The sequence below is a fragment of the Phacochoerus africanus genome, chromosome 1, assembly GCF_016906955.1.
Source record: "Phacochoerus africanus isolate WHEZ1 chromosome 1, ROS_Pafr_v1, whole genome shotgun sequence".
Classification (NCBI taxonomy): domain Eukaryota; kingdom Metazoa; phylum Chordata; class Mammalia; order Artiodactyla; family Suidae; genus Phacochoerus; species Phacochoerus africanus.
The window spans coordinates 187743376-187761212 of record NC_062544.1 but is presented as its reverse complement, the minus strand read 5'-3'; the positions used below and the strand labels follow the sequence as shown (position 1 = coordinate 187761212).

General features: G+C 34.4%; 1 protein-coding gene across 1 annotated transcript in view; it reads right to left on the bottom strand.

Moving 5' to 3' along the window:
• Positions 1-17837, bottom strand: part of LOC125110881 (multiple epidermal growth factor-like domains protein 6) — a 587667-nt gene that overhangs the window by 204071 nt on the left and 365759 nt on the right. Inside the window, exon 6 of the mRNA XM_047752542.1 lies at positions 2872-2994. Coding sequence (XP_047608498.1) covers positions 2872-2994 — 123 coding nt within the window. The remainder of the gene's footprint in view (positions 1-2871; positions 2995-17837) is intronic.

Below are 17837 nucleotides of genomic sequence, written 5' to 3'. Positions count from 1 at the left end.
GAATGAGAAGGTCCAAGACATGTACAATCAGTCTTCAGTGATACACAGTTATTTCCCCCTTTACTTTATATATTACAATAATCTACCTACAGAGTAAGTTAGAAACCATAGTTTAGGTTCAGTTCTATATTTGAGAGAAGGGGATACTCATGTAACTGAGTTAACAGAAACCTTCACTACAAGTTTATGGCTTTTTAGAGAAAAGGTTAAAGAATAAGATTAGCTTACAAGGCCATTTATAAATGTTTCAGTTCCATGTAAGGGTAAAACTCTAGTTGTATTTCAATGCTATAATAAATGTCTACTAAAATTTTGACTTGTATTTTAAAAAGCAATCCAAATAAGTTAAATCCAATTTATATTAATGCAAAGAAAAAATCTTTTCAAATGACTGTTTAATTCTATGTCTGCAGCATTCAACAAAATGGTCTTTGAAACCAACTGACCTTTACTGTTAGCATCCAGTAAATAAATGTCATTAGTACCCTCACATGAAATGAAATGCTCATTTTCAATGGCTTTAGAATGCATTAATTTCAAAATGACTTCTATTATTTTTATTTAATTATGTGTATAAACAAATCTGAAATCATCATATGTTCAACAATCAAGCAAGATGAATCTCAGGCATCACTATGTCTACCAAATGGTCACTTAAAAAAATGAAAAAGAAAAGATGCTAAGATATGAGACTCGAGAGAGGTATTCTTTACTGGTGAGTTGCTCCACCCAATAACACCAACCCTAGTTCTACATCTCAGTAAGTAGGAAGTCAATGTTAATTCAGTCTCAAATCCCGATTCTCACACATACTAATGTTAGTTCTATTCAGACAGCACAAGTGGACATCAGTTAAATGAAAGCATGGAAATCACTTCTCTAAATATTTGATGTTTATAGGAAGAGTGACTAATTGCAATTAAAATATGAGATAACTGCATGTAAATGAATTAATAGGTGTAAGGTTTAACATGCCTTATCAGCCTGATAGTTGTTACAAAAATAATAACAATAATTGTCGAAACTAACACTGCCTAATTGCTGTGCTGGGCACTTCAAATGTAGCTATAATAATGATCATGTTGATAATAATAATAATCAGCCTAAAAGAAACACAGTTCATAGCCTGTCAGGCAAGGGAGAGGTTGTGAAAATAGTGTTCTCATCAGGCAGACCATGCTATCTTTAGTGGCCAAAATGAAATGAGAGTTTCATTTGGACACCATGAGTGCTTAACTCCTCTGGTTCTCTGATATTGAATCAATACTGAAAACACCATTGCCAAGCAATCTCATCAGAAATAAAGATGATCTCACTAGAATATAAAAGAGTGTGGGTGAATTTAGGGCTTGCTTTTATACATTTATACTCTTCTAGGCAAAGGACCCTGCCTGGGGTGAAGCCTTTCTCAGAAAGGCCTGGGTGCAGTCACCCTTGAACATCTGATTGTCTATTTGGAGCCCTTCCTGTTGCTGCCTTCCAGAGCCTTTCCAGAAAGGAATGAGCTACATTACTTCCTGAGAATCTGAGAAATTCTCCAACCTACTCACACCTGCAACTTGTCTTGTGTAGGCAGTCCAAATCAAACCCATAGTTCCAGGTCTAGACACCTTCAGTTGGATGTCTTTGGTTTGTTTTGTTGTCTCCCACCAACTTATTCACATATGTCCCATAAGGAATAGACATTGTCAGGGGAAGAAAAAATGACTTTGATTTTGTAAGATCAATAGGAAAACATAGAGTAAATGCATTTCTATCTGATCTTATATTAAAAAAGCCTGAATACATAAAATGCTCCAGCATTTTAATAGTATGAATAGATAGGTCAAAGAGTCAGAAAGGACAGTTATAAGACAGGGTACAGAGGATCATTTTAGCTTGGTATCTCCCTTTTTAGAGAAGAAGGGAAAGAAGTAGTCACTGGTCCTAATTATATTCCCAATTTAGGAAACAACTGAGGTCATAAATGAGAGTACAATTTAGAGTTATCATTTTAATACCTACTACATGCTACCCACTACCTTAAGTATTTAAATGAATTATCTTATTTAATTCCCACAGCAACTTTTGTGGTTTTAGAAACTACCATTATCCTAAATTTTACAGATGAGGAAAGAGTCTTAGCAAGATTAAATAACATGCCCAAGGTTACATAAATTTTAAGTGACAGAGCTGAGACTCAAATCCAGGTCTCTTTGAATCCAGTGCACTTAACCTCATTCTATAATGCTTTAAAACACTCTTCTGTAAAGTTTTGGCTTATGTTTCAATCTTTGCCTCTAATCAGTGAGCTCCTCCAGGGCAGAATTTATTTCTCATTAATTTTTTATCCCCATAGCATGGAATAATGCCTGATACAGAGCAGTTACTTGATGATTGTCAGATGAACATAATGATGAATTAATAAATAAAAGAAAGAAGAAATTAATTTCAAAAGGAGACTGAAAATGGAAGTTGTGGGGAGGGGGACTAATTCTACACCAAGACTATGATTCCTGTGGTTAGTTTTGTGTCCCTCCATCTCCATTGTAACAATATATAAGTATTTTATAATAAGCACCATTTTCACTTTAGAATTAAACGAAATGCTTTCACAAATGTGTACTTTACCCAGGGATTTAAATGAACGATTGAAATTCCATAATCAGAACATGACACAACCAAACCAGCGTATAATCACATGTTTCTTATAATAAGCTACTTGAAGTGTTCTTAAGGTTACAATTTTATAATCTAGACATGAGAGGAAGATCTGTGCTCTTGACAACATTCAGCACAGGCATTTCGACTGGCTCTGGATTAAAGACAACCCCCTCTTTTGCATTGGATGTTCTCTTTCCTTATCAGGAAACAGACAGTCCTAACTGTTACCTTCACATCCTCTGCCATCTTTCTCCAGCTTCTGGCCAGCTTGACACTTGCAGTAATAGCTGCCAATTGTATTACAGCATTGGTCCTGACAGCCTCCATTGTCAGTGGTACATTCATTTATATCTGCAAATGAATATTTAAACAGAATTAGCTCCCTATAACTAGACACACATAAAGTCTTCAGTGGCTCTCCTAAGTGTACCATTACAGAGTGACATCATTCTTTGACCTTGGGTGAAATGAGATAAAACTATATTATCTCATTTTAATTAGAGTTAACACACTCTAGTCTTTTTTTTTTCCTTTTTCTTTTTTTGGCTGTGCCTACAGCATGTGGAAATGCCCAGGCCAGAGACTGAACCCGAGCCACAGAACTGAAAATGCCAGACCCCTAACCTGCTGAGCAAACAGGGAACTCTGATTGATTGATTGATTGATTGACTGATTGATTTATCAATCACTCTAGTCTTGATGTAAAGAAAAAGACAGGTCATAATCTTTAGTATTTGAAATATTTTTGAACAGTGTACTAAGAAGTTGTCTAATCTTATGGAATTTGGAGGCTTATGATACAGATCCAGAAATTTTGCATCCAAGTCATCATTTAAGGATGGAATTGGGAAGAAAATGAGGAACTAGCAATCAGAATACCAAGTCACCTATTTATCCACTTAAAATATTCTTACTGGCTTCACAGATAAATAATTATTGAGCACCCACCACAGTGTATTTGGCATTGTGCTAGGTAGTATGGGAAAGGTAAAAGGGTAGTTCCATGGTTCCCAAAATCCAGCTGGGGTTGAGGACCAAAGAGAAGTGTGATATGGTTGTGTCTGCGTGCTGGATATGTCCACAGGCCACTTCTTAACCTGTGGCCAGAAAGCATCTTTACAGATAGGGCTCAGTTTTTTGCACACCCCCATTCAGCTTCCACTGATAAGACATTACAACCCATCTGTAGGTTTGATGGTGATTGGCCTGTTCTGTTCAAAGTAACCACTTCTACTACGTGTTGACTAGCTGACAATAGTATTTGTTTCGCAAGTGAGTGTGGCTAGAAGAGAGAGAGGGTGGAGAGGGCAGAGAGGAAGTGGGGAGGGACAGGTAAGGATAAAAGAGAGAGAGACAGAGGGAAAGGGGGAGAATGAGTTAGGACCAGACAAAGAAACTAACAAAGCCGAAGCACCAGCAAAGAGGAACTGAGTCTCCATAATGATGGAACCATGAGGGCAGAGAACCGATGCTGAAAGAACCAGGAAGTATCAAGCAGAGTGAGGTGTGGTGTGTACCTCACCTCAAATAGACAGAACTGATCTTGTCTGAGGCCTGGCTTTTCAGCTGTTGAGACGGCTTTTTTTTGTTTTTAGATAACTTTTCACTGAAATGTCTCATATATATAGAAAAATATACGTCTTAGAAATACAGTTTGATGACTTTTCCGAAATAAAATATAGTAATACAACCCCAAGAAATAGACCACTGCTAGGACCCAAGTAACACCCTGCCTAACTGAAAGTAAAAGCTATTCTGATCTTTAACACTACAGGTTAGTTTTGTCTTTTTGAAATATATATATATATATATAATACTATGCATATTTTTGTGTATCTGTCTTTTATCCAGCATTCTGTTCATGAGATTATGAGATGATACTTGTAGTTTGTTCATTCTTATTCCTGTATATCATTTAAATCTATGAATATACCACCTTTTTTTTTATTTGGTTGCACCACTGGCATGCAGAAGTTCCCAGGCCAGGAATTGAACCCATACCACAGCAGTGATCTGAGCCACAGAGGTGACAGTGCTGGATTCTTTTTTTTTTTTTTTGTCTTTTTGCTATTTCTTGGGCCGCTCTCACGGCATATGGAGGTTCCCAGGCTAGGGGTCCAATCAGAGCTGTAGCCACTGGCCTACGCCAGAGCCACAGCAACGCGGGATCCGAGCCGCGTCTGCAACCTACACCACAGCTCACGGCAACGCCGGATCGTTAACCCACTGAGCAAGGGCAGGGACTGAACCCGCAACCTCATGGTTCCTAGTTGGATTCGTTAACCACTGCGCCACGACAGGAACTCCCTGGATTCTTAACATATTAAGTCACCAGGGAACTCCACTATTCCACTCATCATATTTATGCATTTCACAGCTGATGGAAATTTGCCTATTTTCTTATTTTTGGTTATTCTAAAGAGTGTTGCTCTGAATATTCTTATGCATGCCTTCAATGAACTGAAATATAGCTTCTGTTGGGTCATATATCTAGGACTGGAATTGCTGGGTCAAAAGATATGAAATGCTCTGCTTTAGTAGTGACAGCCAAATAGTCTTCTGAAGAGGTTATTCTAATTTACACTTCCACCAGTGGTGTATTAGAGACCAGATGCTATTCATCCCTGCCAATGTTTGGGATATTCTGTTTTGTTTTTCATTTTAGCTCTTCTGGGGAGTGTATAATAGTATCACATTGTGATTTTAATTTGCATTTTCCTGATGATTAATTAGGTTAAGCACCTTTTTGTGTGTTATTGGCCATTTGAATATCATCTTGATGAAGTGCTTGTTCAAATATTTTGTCCATTTGTCTAATTCTTAAAATACTGGTTCCTTCACTAGTGGGTCAAGTAGAATGTTAAATAGAAATGGTGGCAGTGATTATCCCTGTCTTTCTTCTGAATTCAAAAGGATAGATTTTTAATATTCCACTAGAGGTATGATGTGTATTGTAGAGTTTTTAAAAATAATTTTATCAGATTAAGAGAGTTCCTTTCTACTTCTAGTTTCTTAGATATTTGTACTATAAATAATGTGTTATCCACTGCTTTTTCTGAATCTATAAGGATAATTACTTTTTTTTTGTTAATTCTGTTAATGTGATAAATACCACTGATTGATTTTTTTGGCATCCCTGATAATAACCTAGTAATGAGAAACTACCATTATTTATATATTCCTGGATTCAGTTAGCTACTATTTTGTTTAGGATTTTTATCACTTACTCATGAGAGATGTTTTCCACCACTTTTTCTTTCTTGTAATATTCTTGTTAGCCTTTGTCATCCAGGTCATACTGGAGGCACAGAACAAATGAGGAAGTTTTTCCTCTTTTTCTATTATCTGAAATAATCTGTTTGAGATTGTCTTCCTTCCTTAAATGTTCAAAAGAAGTCACTTATGATGCCACTTGGCCTAGAAATGTGTGTGTACGTGTGTGTGTGTGTAGACTTTTAACTACGGATTCCATTTCTTCAGTAGACATAAGAATATTTACACTTTTATTTAATCATATTGTATAAATTATGTATTTTGAAGAATTTGTCCATTTCATATAACTTTTCAAATATCTTCCTGTTAGGTTGCTCATACTGCCTTTTTAATGTCTGTTCAATTTGTATCAAGGTCTCCTTTCCTATTCCTGAAGTAAATAATGTGTGTTTTTTCTTTATTCCTTGACCAGATTTGGTACCTATATATCTATGTATCTATCTGCATCTTCTCTAAAAACAGATTTTTGGCTCTATTGATTTCACTGCTCTAAGTTCTCGATACAGAAATTTAGACAACTGATTTTTGGCCTTTCTCATTTCAAAATATTTCCTGTATCTATAAATGCATAATGAGCCAAGCTCTAAACCCTTTTCATTTATGGCTATACATTTTCCTAAAAATAAAGCATTTAGCTGCATCCCAAAGATTTTGTTGTTTGATGATTTAAGTATCATTTAATTAAAATTTTATTTCCTAACCTAAATTAACATTTTTTGTTTGGATGATTTTGAGGTATTTTGGAGGGTTTTTCAAACATTTGTGGAACTATCATTTTGTTATTATGTAATGCTAGATTAAATTCCACTGTGGAAAGAGAATGTGCTCCTCATGATTTCAAGTCTTCAAAATTCGTTGTCTTGCTTTAGACGTCAGCACATGGATAATTTTGTTCTAAAAAAACCATGGAAAATAAAGTGTGTTCTATAATCACCAGGTGCTACGTTTTCTGTATGTATAAATATATGCACATACAAATTATGTATAAATACACATATTTATACACATATATTTCAAATATGCACAAGTGTACAATTAGCTCAAGTTCATTAATCATGTTTCTAATATTTTTATATTCTTAGGAATTTTTATATGCTTGCTATATATCAGTGAGAGAAGCACAGTAAATTCTATTTGATTTTATGTGTCTTTTTCTAACTGCAATTTTTGTTTCATATATTTTGAAGTCTTGTTATGAGCAGCATACAAGTTTAAAATCACCACATCTTCCAACAGATTAACCCTTTGTTATTATAAAATGTTCCTATTTCATGTACCTACTTTTCTTTTATTTATTTATTTATTTATTTATTTTTAATTTTGCTATTTTGTGGCATATTGAGGTTCCTAGGCTAGGGATAAAGTCAGAGCTACACCTGTTGGCCTACACCACAGCCACAGCCACTCAGGATCCAAGCCATGTCTGCGACCTACACCACAGCTCATGACAAAGCCGGATCCTTAACCCATTGAGCGAGGCCAGGGATTGAACCCACATCCCTGTGGATCCTAGACAGGTTTATTAACCACTGATCCACAAAGAAAACTCCCAAATCTACCTACCTTTCTTTCATTAAGGTTCAGGTGTCAGCAAATACGATCCTATCTAAAACATGCCTAAGTTATTTTGTCCAAGCCAAAACATCTTGTTCAAAACTTCCATAAGGCATTTGGTCCGCACCAAAAGTTCACAGATGCTTGGTCTTGTCCAAAACCATCTGGCATTGAACCAAATATGTTCATGGATGTTTTGTACAAGACCAAATGTCTTGCAAGGAAATTGAAGTTTTGTGATATTAGTAGCTATATCGGTTTTCTTCTGGTTTGTGTTTGCATGGCATCTTATTATCTAAACATTACTTTTAGTCTTTTCTATATTCATGTATACATGACTATTGTATATATATATTTATATATATTTTTAAAAATATGTTATATGTTTTTTCTTTTTTTATGGCTGCACCCATGGCATATGGAAGTTCCCAGGCTAGGGGTCGAATTGGAGCTGCAGTTGCCAGTCTATACCACAGCCACATCAACACCAGATTTAAACCACATCTGTGACCAATGCCTCAGCTTATAACAATGCTAGATCCTTAACTCACTGACTGAGGCCAGGGATCTAACCCATATTCTCATGGGTGGAGTTGGATCTTAACCCAAGAACTCCCTCTATATTCATATATTTAAGAAATTATATCCACATATTTTATCTATAGGTTATTTTAAATATTGTAACATCTTTAAACTGTGGTAATATATTATTGACTTTTAATGTAATTATGAACATATTTGGATTAAATTTACCATTTTATTATTTTTCTAAATTTCCACATATTTTACATTACTTTTATTTTCCACTCTTATATCCTTTAAAATTTGTTATTTTTAGTGTTCCATGTACACTCTTTATTAGGTTGTCACTTATACTTCCTTTTATTATTCTTTTAGTGGTTACTCCAGATATTACATCTATTATTAAAGGCTATTATAAATTGGAATTTTAACCACTTCTCTGACAATGCTAGAAATTTATACTTTAATCTTTTCATGCTTTTCCTGCTTTTTATGTTATTATTATGATTTATGTTAACTCCAGATATTTAGAACCCATTGGGCTTTATTGTTGTTATTTTATGTAGTCAACAGTAATTTAGATTTATCCATATAATTGCCTTTTCTGATATTTATCATTGCTTCTTGGACTTCTGTGTTTCTTTTTGGAATACTGTTCCCTCTGCCTGAAAACTGCTTTTAGTGTTTCTTTTCATACAGATCTGCTGGCAACAATTTTTTTTTTTTTCAGATTTTGTTTGTCAGGAAATGACATATTTGCACCTGAATTTTTGAATAAATTTTAAAATTTTTAGAACATTTTTAGATTTAAAGGAAAACTGCAAAAACAGTAGAGAGTTCCCCTATATACCATTTATTCCATATCTCACTATTATAAATACATTAGTATGGTACATCTGTTATAATACTTTATTCTGACCTTCTTAGTCTTTTGGGGTTTTTTGTTTTTTGTTTGTTTGTTTTTTTGGTTGAACCCACAGCACGCAGAAGAAGCTCCTGGGCCAGGGATCAAATCCATGCCACAGCAGTGACAATGTTGGATACTTAATCTGCTGAGCCACCAAGGAACTCCCAGACTTGCTTAGTTCTTAGCTAATGTCCTTTTTCAGTCACAGGATCCTTTCCAGGGCATTCTATTACATTTAGTTGTCGTGTCCCCTTAGGTTTCTCTTGGTTGTGATGACAGTTTCTCAGACTTCGCTTTTGATGACCTTGACAGTTTTAAGGCATACTATTGAGAAGTATCAAGTATTTCATAGAATGTCTCTCAATTTGGATTTTGATGATGTTTATCTTATCATTAGACTGAGATTATGCATTTTAGGGGGAAGGCCACAGAGGTAAAGTGCAGTTTTTATGGCATCACGTTAAGGGTACATACTCTCAGCACATGACTTAGCCCTGTTGATGTCAGCCTTGATGCCCAGGCAGACACAGTGTTTGTCAGGCTTTCCGCTATAGGTTTGCTCTCATTCTTTCCATATTATGTTCCTTGGAACAAAGTCATTATGCACAGCCATTATTTAAGGAGTGGATTTAAGTTTCCTACTGCTTAAGGGTGGGGTATCTACATAAATTATCTGGAATTCCTCTGCACAGATTTGTCTATCCTCACTCCCCAAGTTACCACACCTGAATTTTTGAAAAATATTTTCATTGGAGTATAATTGTAGATTGACAGTTATTTTCTTTAAGCATTTTAAAAGCAGCATTCCATTACCATTTAAATTTCGTTTGGAATGTAACATGACTGCTTTTCTGTCTGCTTTTAAGATTTTCTTTTTGTTCTGAGATGTTTTACTATGATATGCTTTAATGTGGGGTGGTTCTTTTTTTTCAGTTTTAGAGAAATTGTCATCACCATTATACATTCAAATACTGCTTTTGCCCATTTTCTCTCTCTTCTTTCTAATACTGCATAATGCATGTTCCTAAGAGCTTTGATCCATGCATCACTTCTCTTATGCTATTTTCTGTTTTGTTTTATTATCTGTTTCTTTATTTGCTTCAGTCTAGGTAGATTCTACTGACCTGTCTTCCAGGTTGTTATTTCTATAAAGAACTGTTTATAATATACCATAAATTCCATCTACTGCATTCTCCATTATAGTTACTGTCTTTTTCATTTCTACTATACACGGTTGATTCTTTTTATAAGTCCCTACTTCTTAGGTGAAATTTTCCATCTAATCATCATTTTTTTTTCATTTTTATAAATCCACTCTTTAATGACTTGCTTTATAATATTGAAGCTGGACTCTGTAAACATTTGTCTCTCTTGCCAGCTGTCACAATAATAAGCCTTCTTAGCAGAGGGCACTGAAGAAACGCTGTAAGAGGAAGGGAATTATCAGTTTGATTCCAGTGCTTTGTGTTTCACAGGCATGTACACTGTAGGCGCCAGTAGGCTGCTTGCTTGTCAGTGGGAAGCTTATGTATCAGTAAGCAGTATGCTGCCAGTGGTGCATACCATTCAGCAAGTCTCACCAGTCCTCCAGCAGGCAGGTACCAGTGACTCTCACAGCCACCCAAATGGGCAGGTTCCTGCCCACCATCTCTGGCCAGTAGGACCTCAGCAAACTTCTAGGTCACCCACTGGGCTTTAGCCACAACCCCTTCAATTAGATCTGAATTTCAACTCAGTGGGGAGAATGCTCCTAAGTTTGTTCCTTTTTTCGGTACTCTCCTTCAGTCCTAGGTACTGTGGCTTTTCCCTGCATCTGCTATTCCTGTATTCTTCAACATTCTCTTAACCCTTCTTAGTACTTTAAATTCAGTTTCTAGTTGAAAATTTTTATAGTTTTTTTTTTTCTTCCTGATTACATTCTTGCTGTGGTTTCTTACTGGACTCTGGTATATTCTTTCTCCAATATCTTGATCCCTCAGGTTATGGCTTCCATGATAGCTCTGAATTCCAGTTAGCATCTTCCCAGCCCAGTGAGACTTAGGACTGCCCTGCCTGCCTTTTCTTCATATTGGCAATAATTTTCTTCTCATCTTTTGGCATTTCCCACCACGTCACTTATGAACCAATCCCTCAAGGGGAAACACATCTCACTGACATTCTTGGCCACCATAATATTCTCTAATATCTTTAGGTGAGTGATTTTTTATATTACATGCAACTTTTCTAGTTGTACTCAGCCAGAGAATTGGTCTGCTGCCATATAAATCATTGTAGCCAGTGAAAGAATGCCTATTCACATTATTTCTCGATTCTTATTACTTTTACTCTGTTAACTGAGGCACTATGGGCTTGTTTTATTTTTCTTACAACTTGACTTTGCCAACAAGCCATGAAATGATTAAAAAGGGATGCAAGACTCTACAATGCATCCTGACCTTTGTGTTGTAGACTATCACAGAGAGAAGGATTAGTGAAGGCTGAATCCCTAAGGAATATAAGGAATATATATTATTCTCTAAGCTAAGTCTGCTGAAAAAAAAGGAGATATGTTTGAATAGGTCATCTATCAGGAGTCCTGTGATTCCACTTTTAAGTATTCATCCAAAAATATATTCAGTGGTATTAGACTGTGTTAGACACTTTTCCATACATAATATCATATGGATCCATAATAAACTGATGAGATCATAAAAATTATGCTTATTCAAAAAAGGTATAGCCATTAAAAAGAAAGCTGAAAATCATATATATTTAAGCAAAATGTTTATTGTACCTTAAATGTTCACCAATATGGAAATAAATAAATTAAATATACCACTTCGATGCAGTCATTTTAGGTTATAATCACAATGGCTGTAAAGCATCATGAAAAACTGTTATGTTGAAATATATTATAAATTGTTTCTGTGTTTTAGTTGCATCTATAAAAGCCATATATTCTTATGGAAAAAGCTTGGAGAGATTTTTAAAAAGTAAATAATTTGACCTAACAATAGTAGATTTATATCTTTTAAAGTTTTAATTTTTGTTACAATATTACTTATACCATCATTAAAAAATAGGTCTGAGATGTCTGACGGGCAGTAGAAAAAATAAAATAATGGATTACATCATTTGGGGTGGGTGTTCAAAGGGAAATAATTTGTTTTTCAGGAGGGATGAATTTTTGCTGGCGTTAAATTCTTTTGGAAATTTGTTTGAATATAAGGATCGCTGGGAAAAAAATAGCGACAAAGTCTTCGACAGAGGTTTTTCCAAAAACGCCAACATTTTCTACATCCATTTTTGACTACTATTAACCTGTACTAAAAGGTAAGACTTAATGGAACAGCATATTATGGCAAAATTACTTAAGTTGAAAGCTAAATACATATGGCTCAGTCAAATTGCTTCTGCCTGGTTTTACCTGAAATAAATCTAGAATTTTTAAAAGGAAAGTAATGCTGGTTTGCATAGCCCTAAACAGGGCTTTGGAAAATAACTGATGCATTTGGACCATACCCATTCTTTCTATGTGTTTTCCAGTCTACTGCAGTCTTTCCCACACCTATTCCTTCCCACTGGGCAATCCCACTCCTTTATTTTATTAGATGGCTCAGAAGCCTTTTGACTTCACCTTTCCTGTTCTGAAAGATGGGACTTCAAATCCTTAAGGATTCACAGGTCTCTCTCAGGGGAGGCATAGATAGGGGTGAAGAGGAGGATGGGGAGAAGGAGCACCCCAGCACATCGTCTTTAAATCAACAAGTGAAAATTTGATGTTACTGCTTTTATTTTGGGTAGCTCTCAAGTTGAAATTTGTTCAAATAAAGTAGTTGTCTTCACTATAAAAATATTTGAAAATCGCTTCCCTAGACTGTTCCACCTAACTGGGGGGAGCTGAAGGTAAGGCCTTTTATTTCTAAAGAATGTGAATAAATATAACTGTGGGAGATACAGGAGAGAAAATTGACCATAAAGATACTCACTTTTGATTCTGAAATATTAAAATAATAAATATCATGTGCAAGGACTGCTTTCCACATATGTCTATTCATTTTAAACCCTAAGAATTATGTGCAATATTAACAAATGTCAAACTCCATTTGGCTCTTTAGAAAACACAAAATCAAATTGATAAGGTGGGTCATATATTAGCAAAAGTTAAAAAATAAAAGACAGAGGTTTTGTTGGTCAAAATGATTAGCATATAAAAATAACTTTTAAAGGACTGGAAATCTCCTTCTTCTGCTCAGGAAGAATTTCAGTAGCACACACACACAAAAACAAGCTAAAGATATCTTACAAATATGCTTCATGTTTTTGGAACTAGAGTAACACCAGTAGTGAAAGACATAAATGAAAGAAGCTGAGCGATTGCCCCACATAAACTTTAAAATCTTGCACTCTAAGGGACCAAAATTAAAAGAGCTATACGAAATGAAGAAAACAGCATTGAAACATAAAAGGCAAAAAGGACAGAAATCATTAATACTTAAAAAGTTAATATAAATTGAAAGGAAAGGTGAACTCTCACAAACAAAGTTGATCTAATGAAATTAAATAAATTGAAAAAAATCAGAAATACAAATGTCTAACATGTGTCAAATGTTTTTGAACCTAACTGAAAATTTAAAAAACCTTAAAATGAAAATAAAGTTAATACTAGTCCTTCTCTATCAGACTTACAAAGATTTAAATCAATACTAATGTGGAAGGGTTGTAAAGGTGTGATAAAAAAATGCACCATACTTTGCTACTAAGAGCACAAACTGAGAAATAATTTCTGAGATTCAAGTGTCTACAAAAAAAATCAGAATATGTATGTACTTTTCCACCCAGCAATTCTACTTTCAAGAATATACCTTAAGGAGGTAATATGTCCATAATGATTTATGTATTTTTAATACTAGAGGAGGAAAAACTAAATATCAAACAGTATTAAGTCAATTATAACATATATTAATCAAGGATGACTATACAATAATTAATCCTATGATACTCCAGGAAAACATTTATTTACCTCTGCAAATGTCATGACACACTAAGGGTGTGAATGCTTGCATATACATATATAATGGTAATCCCATGTATCTACTCATCTGTCAATACACATTGCTTTTTTTTTTTTAAATACAAGAACATACTCAAATATGCTAAAAATGCTTATATTTGAATGAAGTGATTGTGGACGGTTTTTGTTTTGTTGCTCTACAATTATCTGTTTCTCAACTTCTTTGCAATGAGCATACTTTCAGAAAAACAGCACACTAAATGCCCTCTCCCCCACCCCCCCAAAAATAATAAATAGTCAAGACTAAAAGGTTCCTAATAACTTCCAGTCCTTTTTTATATACTCCCTACCATGGTGCACACTTTCAGTGTGTTCACTTGAATTTTAGAATATGCAGTGTGGTTTTTTAAAAAGATGAATGACTAAAATTTAACTTATTAAAAGCTGCTTTGTAAAGAGCTTAAAGCTGCTCAATGGCAAAGAATGCTGGCATTTCCCGTGGCCAAGGCTGCGTCATCCACAGAGTTGGATGTTCCACATTTAAGAAAGCAGCAATACGTGCAAATGCTTCTGATCTCCAGAGGACTCTTCACAGTCAAATGATAAGGACAGCATTCTAGAATACACTCTGTGAAAGGTATGCAAGAGACTACTATTCCGCTGTAAACTAGACCCATGCTTATGTACAGAAGATTTGATGAAAGGAAAGGATGCCATACCATCTATACCAAGAACCTCCTGCCAAAGCTAAAGTAGACATTCTTTAAAGACAACTAACTGTAACAAGCAAATGAGTTCCCTGGGTAGGCAATAATTCCAAGTGCAATGGCTCTTGATATCACGTTTAAGTCTGGATCTGCCAGGACACAAATAAGCACAAGAATAAACTTCTTTATGAAATATTTGAAGCACAGTTCTTAATTTTGTTTTCTGTACAGTAAGGGAAAAATCTATTGTGAGGATCAAATTATACAATACATTTAAAATAACAGTTTCTAGCTTAAAGTAGGCTCTTTAAATAGTAGCTCTTGTTATTATTAATTAAATACATATTCTTAGCATTAGTATATTATTATCATATATTTGAAAATTAAAGCATGGTTCATAGAAAGCATTCAATTGCTTTCTTGTTTAATTTGTATTGAACATGAATTCAGTTTTAATATGGATGGAATTATAAATTTATAGTAACATATACCATATTTTTTCCTTTGCACACAGAAAGCTCAAAAACAATTCTGCTTTTCCCTTTATAACACTATTTATATGCAACCATGTTACATTTATGTACAATCTGAGATTTTTTTTCAAAAATTGACTGAACAAATCAACCAAAAGATAGACTGCCTTACTAGTGTTTGTTCACTATTCAGTTATATATTGACAATAAATTTTTAAAAAAACATGCATTTTTTATTCTATTGTTCTCTGCTTTTCTGTAAAAAGTAAATAAGAAAGCATGGTGCATATTTGGTGACCTCGACTACTCAGAAAAAAATTAATGAAAATAGAATATTATTTTTATCAACTGAAAATCAGTGTTCATAAGTAAAAAATTTGAAAGTCATTGGCTTTGAAGATAGTTCTGAAAACCAAGTCAATACTCAGGATTTAAAATTGCAGTTTTATAAAATACTCACTGCATGATAGATTTCAGGCTGTTTCATGTGTCCAATGTCATTCAAGGTTGCAAATAAATTTGGCCTTTCAAAAGCAAGATGAATGACAAAAATTCTCTGACATATAGCAAGTCTTCCAGGTTAGGCATGACAAAAGTTCAATGATATCATCAAGGCTATCAATTCATCTGTAATGACATACTGCAGTCACTTCAAGAATTAAATATGATGTTGGCAAGAACAGTGTTACATTTTTGGCTGTAGGACACAAAATATAATAGAACTACAAACACATAAAAGATCTGTTAAATTAGCTATACAAGTAAGCTATTAATGTCTATCTTTAAACAAATCTTTGAATTTGGGTCCCTTTTATTTGATCATTTTCTTAAAACTTGAAAACATCCATTGTAAAATTTTCTATTCTAAAATCACATGATCCATTTGGTCTATAATTCTTAGGTTTTGATGATTGCTTGTACTGCTTTCAGGGTCGTAGCAAATATTGAACAGAGTTAGCCACAGTGCAGAGTAAAGAGACAAAACCAGACATGTTTCCATTTTACTCACATCTTTCTCTAAACCAGATGTATTTGGCTCAACTTAGGATGCATGTTTTCTTTTTAAAGGATTGTGAATTTGTTTTGTGGAAATTACCACCCCCCACCAAATGCATACACATCTTAGGTATCATAGCCATTTTCAAACTGGTAGACTTGATTGGGGAATGACCTAGGCTCCTTATTGCAATTAACTTTTACAGCAAACTAGTATATTTCTCTTTAGGTCTCAGGCTACATGTGATTTTCCATAGGTTATGATATGGCAGTAATCAGCATCTTTGGAAAATTTATACATGCCCAATATACAATTGGAAAATGCATTTAAACAATGTTCTGGGCCTTTATGATCTTATTTTGCAATTATAACATTATAAATGGAGTATATAACAATATACATATTCTGAGAAATACTTGGAATTACTTGTATATATGGTTTTAATTCCAGGATTTTCCTTAAAGTCATGCATCTGTGGTTCCACGGCAAGACTGCAGCAACTTGTTCTACTCCTAGTCATTAAGGAATAAACTGAGAACCTCAAAACAGGAATTTTGACCTTCATGAGTCTCCTGAGGCCCAACTGAGTTCTGTCTTCTACTATTCATTATTGGTGGTGAACAAAAGAAAGGAAATATTTTATACTACCAGAGAAGAGGAAAGGAGGTCAATTCTTACAATCCAGTGACCTCCTTCCTTACATAGCCACTCGACAGGAGGAAGAAACAATCACTGCTCTAAAGCAATAGAACAGTGAACTTCAACCTCCGAGGATCTAAATTTGAATTCAAGTTCTAAACCTTATGTGAGAAACTGTGCAATTCACTTCACATTTTTGAGCTGCTTCTTATTCATTTGAAAAAGAATATGATGACACTTCATAGAAATATTGAGAAGTATAACTGATAACACCTATAAAAATGCCATGTAAATTTTGAAACCCAACATAAATGCACTCTCAAATACTAAACACAAATGTTTTGTTTTTCTTTCATATTTCCACTAAACGACTTCTTAAAAAGATTCAACAAATTAATCTAACAGAAAGAATTGTGGAAAAAATAAATTAGATTTTTAAAATTTTATTTATTTATTTTTATTTTTATGGCCGCACCTGTGGCATGTGGAAGTTCCCAGATCAGGGATTGAATCTGAACTACAGCTGCGGTAACACTGGATCTTTTAACCCCACTGCACTGGGCCAGAGCTGGAGCCTGTGCCTTGGCAGTGACTGGAGCTGCTGTAGTCAGATTCTTAAGCCACTGTACCACAGCAGAAACTCTGTATATTTATATTTTAAGAATTTTTCAAAAGGTGACAAAAACATTGAAACTAATGCTATGCTTACTTTAAGCATATGTCATAGCTCACGAACTTGCTTTAAATCAGTGAAGTTATATAACAGTTCTAAAATTACTATCTTCCTACTATAGTTTTTATCTGTTAAAAATTAGATATGTTTGAAATATTTTGGGATATTTATAAGGCTATTTTTCACTAAAATTCTCAATTGAAACTAATAACAACATACTAACCATAGTGGTATGGTCAAGACTATGATGCTTACTTGGGGGAATTCACTTATCCCCCCCTTTCCTCATTTTCCTCAACTGCAAAATGAGGGTAATAGAAATAATACCTGCGTCATTGGTTTGTTGTGAAAATCAAACGAATTATTGCATGTAAAATGAATGGAACTAGTTAGTCACACTGTAAGGCTGACCAATTACTATTATTTTCTAAATGTTAGTTACAAATAAAATTTGCA